This window comes from Mustela nigripes, chromosome 10, assembly GCF_022355385.1.
Source record: "Mustela nigripes isolate SB6536 chromosome 10, MUSNIG.SB6536, whole genome shotgun sequence".
Classification (NCBI taxonomy): domain Eukaryota; kingdom Metazoa; phylum Chordata; class Mammalia; order Carnivora; family Mustelidae; genus Mustela; species Mustela nigripes.
Window position 1 is genome coordinate 20,745,869 of NC_081566.1, and position 9,666 is coordinate 20,755,534.

General features: G+C 34.7%; 1 protein-coding gene across 3 annotated transcripts in view; it reads left to right on the forward strand.

Annotated features, from left to right (window-relative positions):
- The window catches only part of RNF2 (ring finger protein 2), a 45,656-nt gene extending 36,202 nt beyond the window's left edge, over positions 1 to 9,454 (forward strand). For all 3 annotated transcript variants that reach the window (XM_059412775.1, XM_059412777.1, XM_059412776.1), the window contains exons 3-7: positions 582 to 742; positions 1,399 to 1,614; positions 5,878 to 6,150; positions 7,094 to 7,265; positions 7,546 to 9,454. In XM_059412775.1, the coding sequence (XP_059268758.1) occupies positions 582 to 742; positions 1,399 to 1,614; positions 5,878 to 6,150; positions 7,094 to 7,265; positions 7,546 to 7,647 (924 nt within the window). In that variant the 3' untranslated portion in view covers positions 7,648 to 9,454. The remainder of the gene's footprint in view (positions 1 to 581; positions 743 to 1,398; positions 1,615 to 5,877; positions 6,151 to 7,093; positions 7,266 to 7,545) is intronic.
- Positions 9,455 to 9,666: the final 212 nt, after the last annotated feature.

Below are 9,666 nucleotides of genomic sequence, written 5' to 3' on the forward strand. Positions count from 1 at the left end.
TTAGTTTGTAGGTTAGCCTGAGAACCTGACCACTTTGTATAAAACTGCTTCTGTGGATCAAGACTTAAGGTTCAAGAAGTGCTTTCAAAATGAAACCCTGTTAAACTGTGTGTAAATTAGAAATACTTGTATTGGAATCTTAAAATATTTAAATGGATGGCATGAAATACATAGTTTGTTATCAAAATGGTAGAATTTTGGAGATAGAAGAATTAAAGTTTATTTTGCTTTACCTTCCTCATTTTGAAGGTAAGAAGACAGTGTTAAATTATTATTTAGAGTCATGTTAATATGGCTGGAACTAGAACGTAAGGCATCTGATTCTAAATTCAGTGTTTTTTTTTTTTATGTTACTTGGCTTTTCAACACATTATAATGTTATTTTTTAGCGTTAAAATAAGATAATTGGTGGGGTTGGTATGTTGGGGAAGATTATGATAAAACTGAGTTGATAGTGGTGGTGGCTGGGTGATGGGCACATAGTTGATTTTTGTCATTTTCAGTTCTTTTGTTATGTTTGAACTTGTCCATAATAAAAAAAAAAATAGGTAGCATTTAATTTTAAAGTGACTCTTCTATAGGAGGCAATAACGGATGGCTTGGAAATTGTGGTTTCACCTCGAAGTCTACACAGTGAATTAATGTGTCCAATTTGTTTGGATATGTTGAAAAACACCATGACGACAAAGGAGTGTTTACATCGTTTTTGTGCAGACTGCATTATCACAGCCCTCAGAAGTGGGTATGTTGAAATGAGTTATACTAGGTATTTAATTATACCAATATGGTGCTTATATGGGTTTTGAGAAATACTCTCTAAGTATTCATTTAAGAATTGGAAATTTTTCTAAATCTAAGTTTTAGATCGGAGAATTATTGGAAATTATTGGAGAATCTTTGTTTTGAAATAGTTGGTTTTATACAGTTTAAAAAGCTTTATAGCATGAGTATTTGAGGAAATTACAAAGCATGAAACAATGGTTCTTCCACTTCTAAATTATATAAAAAGTATCTATGAATGCTATTTTAATAAAAGAATCGATAAATTAATATGCGTTAGTGATTAAATTTTCCTTGTAGGGCATGGATATCAAGGAAAATTTATATTAGCAAGGAATAGATTTTTTTTTTAAGGAATAGATTTTTATTTCTAAAATGATTATGATTATCATTGGAAAGTAATAGAATTTTTGCCTGTTGGCAAATACTGCCTGAAGTTCCCAAAATCTTGCTTACTCTCCAATCAGATTTTCAAAGAAATTCAGATTAATCATTTTAAATTTCTGTGACTGAGTAAAGGTATTAGAGTAGAGATAACTATCCAGAAGTTGGATGTTTTTGTCCTTAGCTCAAAGATACTGACATTGTTTACATTTTCTTTTCCCTCTTTTTATTTAGCAATAAAGAATGTCCTACCTGTCGGAAAAAGCTAGTTTCTAAAAGATCACTAAGGCCAGACCCAAACTTTGATGCGCTTATCAGCAAAATTTATCCAAGTCGTGATGAGTATGAAGCTCATCAAGAGAGAGTATTAGCCAGGATCAACAAGCACAATAATCAGCAAGCACTCAGTCACAGCATTGAGGAAGGACTGAAGATACAGGCCATGAACAGGTACATGGGAAAGAAGGCCAGTGATGGTGGCCATTTTTCTGAATACTTTTATTAAAGTATTGAATTTACTTAGCAGCCTCCACTTTGAAAAAGATACAACGTAACAATAAATAAAAGTTCTGCATGATTTCCTTTCCATGCAGGCATAATGTATACCTCCAGGCGTTAATAGGGTTTTTGGTTTACAATACTATTCTCTGTTGTACCCACTTCCCCCTCCAATTACCATTTCTTTTCTTTTATTTCGATAGCAAAACTGCTTGAAAAAGTCGTGCTCACTATCTCCAGTTCTCCCATTCTGTTTTGAATCCCCTGTATTCAGGCTTTTTTTCCCCTCCCTTACCTCCATATCACTTTATCAAATTTTCCATTGACCTCCAAATTGCAAAATTTAATTACTGATTCTCAGACCTCATTTTCCTGTCTTCCTCAGCAGCATTTGACACTTAATTTCTCTTTGAATGGTTTTCTTCACTTGGCTTTCAGGAGACAATATTCTCCTGGTTCCTTTTGTATAAATTAGCTTATTCCTTAACTCAAATTTAACATGTCCAATACTGAACTTTTTATTCTTACCCCCTACTCCTCTTCATTCTTGTTCATTTCAGTTGATGGCAACTGTCATTCCACTTGCTTTAGCCAAAAACTTTGGAGTCACCCTTAATATTTTTCTTTTTTCTCACATTGTATATCCCAACCTGTGAATAAATATATATTTAACTTTTTCCATAATATATCCACATTGGTCTAGGCACCACCATCTTTGATTTGAAGTATTGAAATAGCCTCCTAATTTGTCTTTTTATTTTCCATGCTTTTCCTTAAAGAGTCTGTTCTCAGCACATCAGCGGGAGTGATTCTGTTAAATTGAAAGTCAGATCATGGTTCTCCTTTGCTTTGAAGCCTCTTATATCTTTCTTCTCTTCGCTTTCAGGTTAAATGACCTTAATGATGGCTTTCAGCACCCTGCATAATCTGGCCACTTTCTTACCCTCATTGTAGTTTCCTTTCTGATATTTCCTAATATATTCAGGCCTCAGTGAGGGTCATTGTTTTCCAAAGTAAGAGATGCCAGTAAAGCCCCATCCCAGTTTAGTGTTTCTCATCTTGGCTGAACATCGGAATCACAGAAAGTTCTAAAATTTTAGGACCTCCAGTATCATCCCAAACCAAACAAATCAGAATCTTTGATTGAGTTCCAGGCGTTGCTATTTTTAAGGTTTGGAAGTGGTTTTGAAGACGTGCTACATTGTAACTGTATTAAACTGACCTACAACTCTGTTGAGTAAAGTATTAAGTGTTGAGTGTATTTATTTTGAAAGAGTTATGCATTTCTAAGAGGTTGAGGGACTTTAATGGTGCTCATTTTAGATACCATTTTAAGCAGGACAAAGAGTCCTCTTTGCAAAATCTTCTATAGATAGTCCTTTGATTTTGCTTGAACGTTTCTAACAGTGGGCGTATGTGATAGAAGCTCCTTTCATTTGTTCACAACTTTATTACAGTTTTCTTGCTGATCTTCTGATTTCTGAAGCATGGTTTTGTCTCAGGCCGTTTATACTTATTATTCTCTCTTTAAGGAACCTTCCTCCAGATAATCCACATGGCACACTCTTTCTTCAGATGTCTGCTAAGTTCCCATCTTCTACCTCAGGACCCCAACCATCTTACCCTCCCTTCTTCATTTTTCTCCACAGAACTTATTCTCTTGACATTTATGTGTTACCTGCTACATAGAACAATATAAGCCCTTAGAGGGCAGAGAGACTGTCAGTATTTCTGATTGTTATAATTGCAGTGCATAGAACAATGTTTGGCTTCAGATAGCTGCTCAGTAAATATTTCTGAATGTATGAATTTTTTAAAGTTCTATTATATTGAATTAAAATTAGTTTCTTATGTGTAGCAATCTTGATCTGTGTCAAAATATTTATGTTGGATTCTTTACTTATTTCAGATTCTGCTTCTTTCTACTAGTTCTTTAAATAGTAGAAGCTAATATTTTTTTTTTTAAGATTTTATGTATTTATTTGTCAGAGAGAGAGAGTGTGTACAAGCAGGAGAAGCAGCAGGCAGAGGGAGAAGCAGGCTCCCTGCCAGGCAAGGGTAGAAGCTAAATATTGACATTCCTAATTACTGTTCTTATTCCTCAAATGACTTTTAAGTTTGATGGTGTAGGTCTTGAAATGCTACCTTTAGAATGGTGTGGAGTATTATACATATGATTTGATAAATGCAAGATATAATAAGCTATTAATCTCTATTATGAACATTATTTTAAGAATGATTCCTGAAATAAATTGACCTAGGTCTGTCAGCCTCACACTTTTTTGGAAAGAAGTTTGGGATAAAAATAAATACATTAAGACAAGTAACCCTCTTAGCTTACTTTATAATCAACTGAAACAACTTTGCTTTTGCTTTAGTTGTAGATTTTAGGAAATATTTAAGTGTGGTCTTTATATTTTCACTGTTGTATTTTTCTTTTTCATAATTTTGGCCTGTTCATATCATATATATGTATTTTAAATTGTGATAAAAAAGATATAATGTAAAATTTACCATCTCACCCATTTCTAAGAGTACAGTTCAATATTATAAATACATTCACATTAATGTATAACCAATTTCCAGAAATCTCTTCATCTTATAAAACCGGAACTCTGTACCCATTAAACAACTCATTTCATCATCTCTTGGCGACCACCATTCTACTTTCTGTCTTGATGAATTTGACTACTTTAAATACCTCATATACATGGAATTGTGACTGGCTTATTCCACTTTTTGTTAAGATTTTATTTATTTATTTGACAGACAAAGATCACAAGTAGGCAGAGAGGCAGGCAGAGAGTTCCAGGGGAGGGGGGGAAGCAGGCTCCTCGCTGAGCAGAGAGCCTGATGCAGGGCTCTATCCCAGGGTCCTGAAATCATGACCTGAGTCAAAGGCAGAGGCTGAGCCACCCAGGTGCCCCTTATTTCACATTTTTAAGACTAATATTTCACTATCTATTTACATCTTTTTGGATCATAGTTTTGTCATTTGATATGTTAATGATTCCCCACTTAATTTTGAAATGATAGGGCGCCTGGGTCGCTCAGTGGGTTAGGCCGCTGCTTTCCGCTCAGGTTGTGGTCTTGGGGTCCTGGTATCGGGTCCCACATCGGACTCTGCTCAGCAGGGGGCCTGCTTCCCTTCCTCTCTCTCTGCCTGCTTCTCTGCCTACTTGTGATCTCTGTCTGTCAAATAAATAAATAAAATCTTAAAAAAATAATGATCCCCACTTAAAAATTTGAAATGATATATAGCTTTCATAAACAGTATTTTGTGTTTTTGTTGTTTAAAAAAAAAAAAATTACAGGTTCTTGAGCATGTTTCCTAAGCAGTGGGCTATGATTTGCTTGTACTGGCAGTAAACAAGTAATAATGATACTATCTTAGAAGTGCAGGTCATTTCTCATATTTCTTTCATATACAGGTAGAGAGGGGGGCAGTGTGGTAGAATGTGCATCATATCTTAGCTCTAGTTCTGGTACTTATACTAGCTTATAACTAACCATAGAGCTTTGAACTTCACTTTCATTGGTTTTCTCAACTATAAAATGACGATAATGTTAACTACCGTGATGATCATTTTCCATTACCATTGTTTTGATGAGTAAGAAAGATCTGTATACAAAGCACCTTGCCCAGTTATTGGTGTTCTTTTTTTTGTTTCTGTTTTTGAGCTTGTTAGACTGCTTCTGTATCCATGCTTGTGATTTAGCTATATCTCATTTTTCTCATCAGCATAATTTTATATTGCATTAGCAGACTTTGAGTGAGGTTGGCAGGGAGGGACTGCTTAATGTTCTCTTAAATCTTGTTTCCATAAGAACCTTTAATTAAAGAGGCATGAATATCTTCCTTTAGAACTTTTACATTTTCATTTCTGAATCATGTCTTTGTTTAGATTTAAAATCTCATAACAAAAAAATTTATCTACATGTAAATAATATAATTCCTATAGTCAACAAAGAAAATTATTTTTGTGACTATAAACAAACATTTGTTTAAGTCATTCAGATATATCCGTGTGAGTAAGGTTCTTTAGAAATTTCTGGGACATGAAGTTTCAAAATAAATGCCATTATCCAGCTTGGAGCAAATTCAGTTATGAAGACTTTTTAGAATTCTAACGTTCAGTAAACATGTTTCAAAATCAATGCATTCAGAAGGTCTAAATATAAATTTTATGCAACTCCTTATTTTTCCTTCACTAGATTACAGCGAGGCAAGAAACAACAGATTGAAAATGGCAGTGGAGCAGAAGACAATGGTGACAGTTCTCACTGTAGTAATGCTTCCACACACAGTAATCAGGAAGCAGGACCTAGTAACAAACGGACCAAAACATCTGACGATTCCGGGCTTGAGCTTGATAACAACAATGCAACAGTGGCAATTGATCCAGTGATGGATGGTGCTAGTGAAATTGAATTAGTATTCAGGCCTCATCCCACACTAATGGAAAAAGATGATAGTGCACAGACAAGGTACGTGTTAGCAAGGTTAGCTTCAGATTATTTGAATTCATAATACTTGATTTGGAGTTAAAAGGCAATTTTGTGTAAGAAATAAGGGCAGTATTTGTCATGCCATTGATTGCCAGGGTTCTTTTGGATGTTCTGGCTGCCTAGATTACAGTTTTCCTTCTTCTTCGTGTGCTTCCTACCCACATTTGTGTATCTAAAAGGAGTGACTCTGGGGCACCTGGGTGGCTCAGTCTGTTAAGGCTCTGCCTTCAGCTCAGGTCATGATGCCAGAGTCCTGGGATTGAGCCCTGTGTTGGTCTCCCTGCCTAGTGGGGAGCCTGCTTCTCCCTCTTCCTCTGCCCCTACCCCCACTCACTCATGCTTTCTCTCTTTCTCTCATTTAAATAAATAAAATCTTAAAAATAAATGAATAAACAAAAGGAGTGAGCCTCCTAGGTAGAGGGGGAAGAAGAGTCCTTTAACTTGTTCAAAGAGTGATTGAATTATAAACCATGCTTTAAGAAAAAGTCTCAAGATTAGTGCTTCTTGGCTCTGTTTTAAAAACCAGAAAATTGATCACTTCTTAGTATAAAATTTGCTCAGAATTTTATTATTCCTCTTGTTGCTGTAGATGGGAGAATTCTGCTTCTTGGGGTTGAGGGGTATTTTCTTTCCCACTGCTGTAGTACTCCTTGTATTTATTTGATTTTTGTCTTTGTCATATTTACAGATGGTAAGGTAGAGCTTTCATGCTCTTGGAGACAGATGGTGTGTGTGTACTTGCCCCTTTTCTGCACCTTGCAATAAAAAATGTTTAGATAATAGAGGAGTAAATTTTTGGTACTCTTTTATCAGTAATTGAGACATTTACATTTTATTCAGCTTGTTAGAAATGTATTCTATAATTTGAGTATGTTTTTATCATTAGTGTAGAAGTTAAATTATTAATGTTTTATTTTTCCAGATACATAAAGACTTCAGGTAATGCCACTGTTGATCACTTATCCAAGTATCTGGCTGTGAGGTTAGCTTTGGAGGAACTTCGAAGCAAAGGAGAATCAAACCAGATGAACCTTGATACAGCCAGTGAGAAGCAGTATACCATTTACATAGCAACAGCCAGTGGGCAGTTCACTGTGAGTATTTAAAAGAATAGGCTGTTGAAACCGGGAGCACATTCACCATCTGAGACTGGCAGGTGTTTTGGTGGGGCCTAATAAAAATGTTCGGGACACTGAGATCCTGACAGAATGAGAAATTGCAATGGGGTAATTATTTTGATATCTTTTGGTTGTCCTTTTATGAATAGTATGTGACAAGTTTTATCCTCAGAGTAAAAAAAATGGACTTTGATGTTTGTTTCATCTCACTGCTGTGCTTTGAATAGTTTTTTAATTGTTTCTTTTTCTGTTTTAGGTATTAAATGGCTCTTTTTCTCTGGAATTGGTCAGTGAGAAATACTGGAAAGTGAACAAACCCATGGAACTTTATTATGCACCCACAAAGGAGCACAAATGAGCTTTTACTAAAACCAAGTCTGAGAATGAACTTTTTTTATAGCCTATTTCTTTAATATTAAAGATGTAATGTCTTTACTTTTACGGACAGAATATTGGATATGTTGTTCAGTTTTCTTTCTGAGCCAGACTCGTTTACACTATTAGAATCTTTTCCCCTTAATTTAAAATTTCCTTTTTGGAAGGGACTGCAGTTATTCAGGACTTTTTCTTTCCTTTTAAAAATATATCTAAGTTTTATGTTTTCATGAAGTATGGTTCCATTTGGAGCACCCTTTTGACCCAGGAATTTTTCACAGTTCCATCTTCTTAAGTGAAGATTCAGTTGGCTGTCCTTTTCCCTCCCCTCTAAAGTTTTTTAGGCCTACAGAGTGTTAAATAATATGTATTTTGACTTTTTTTCCTGGAGTCTTGTATATTTATAGTTTTCTATATAAGCTGTAGTATCTTCATGAAGACCAAGGCTCAAACTTACTGTGCTTAAAAAACAATTCTCATAGGATTATTATTTTCATGGTATTTTCTTCCATAATATCTCATTTTTTAAAAAAGGTTCTTTATGAACTTAGTGTCCATTGTCATGCAATGTTATTTTTTTCCATTTTTCCCCTCTAATTTTGGAATTTCTGATCCTGGGAAAGAGAAATAAAATGTCAAGTTCTATGAGAACTTGGTTCATTTACAGATTTCACTGAAGAAAGAAAAATTAAATTGGTCTTATGTAGTCTTCAAGTGTATATTTAAAGAGGTCTTTTTGTATTAGCTTTACTGTCACTTCAGTTCCTTTATTATGTGTGTTTGATGTTTTTTCCTATTAAAATACCAGAGATACGGAGATATTTTGCACTTTAGCCTTGATGAAAAGTACAAGATATGTTCAAAGCTTCCCTAATTCTTTTCTTCTTGGTAGCCATGAAAGTTTCAAGAATAACATGGCACATAGAACTAACTAACAACTGGAAAAAAAAAGTTTTCTTCTGTTTGAAAAGTGTGTTCAGCATTTTGGGTGGCCCTATCACTTTATAAATTTGGTGCTCTGCTAATCACACACTAGAGAAGCAAGTTAAAGGAGCTTAAGCCCTGCCCTAATGAGAGATTATTTTGTAGAAGAATGTCAGCAAGTAGGGTAAAGTCATTTTGTTCTTAATTTAGTTTTATATTTAGGGACAGTGTTGGGCTTTTAGAGCCAGAAGGCTTTATGACGACAGATCAGAAATAAGATTGACTTGTGTGTTGCTTTTCATCACTGTCCTGGTTCCAGGTATGTTTCCAGGTTTATAATTATCACAGTATTTACAAAGACTTGATTGCATTGAGAAATTAACCTCAAAGGGTTTTTTTTTTTTTTTTTTGCCAGCCAGGGTTGAGTAGTCCTCCAGTTCCATTGTAACTAAATAACCTGTCTAGACATTGTAAATATTTATTTGTCATTTTTGACAGATTGGGGCCAGCTTGATGTTTTAAATCTTCAGTCCAATATGAAAACTTATAGGCTCATTAAATTTTTTACTGTCTTACTGAAAATATTTCAAATCTGTTTTTATAGTTTTATTGTGCCGTGAAATTTGAAGACCACCAAAAATCAAGGGAAATTTTGTATTCAATTCCTTTTCTGGTGTAATGTTAAGTTGTATAGATTATTAATGCATGTCCACTGCATATAACTCTGGTTTTGTGATATAACTGCTTAGATTTTATTCGTGATATTAGATTAGTGGTTGCATTAAATAACTAAATTCCCATTGTGATTAATTGAAATTTTGTCTTGAAGCAGAAAATTATTTGTGAATATAAGCTTTGTGCTTAGAGTGTATGTGTTTCTCTCTGTTGGTATGGGAGGATGTAAACTCTGCGTCATTAGTGAATTCGTTAGATGTGTAATTCTTTGCAAAATATAATAGGTATTTGGTAGAGCACTGAGTGTAGTGTGTGTGTGTGTGTGTGTGTGTGTGTGTGTGTGTGGTGGGTGGGTACTCTTTACCATCACCACCAACCCAAGGTTTTGTAACTCTTTATCTAA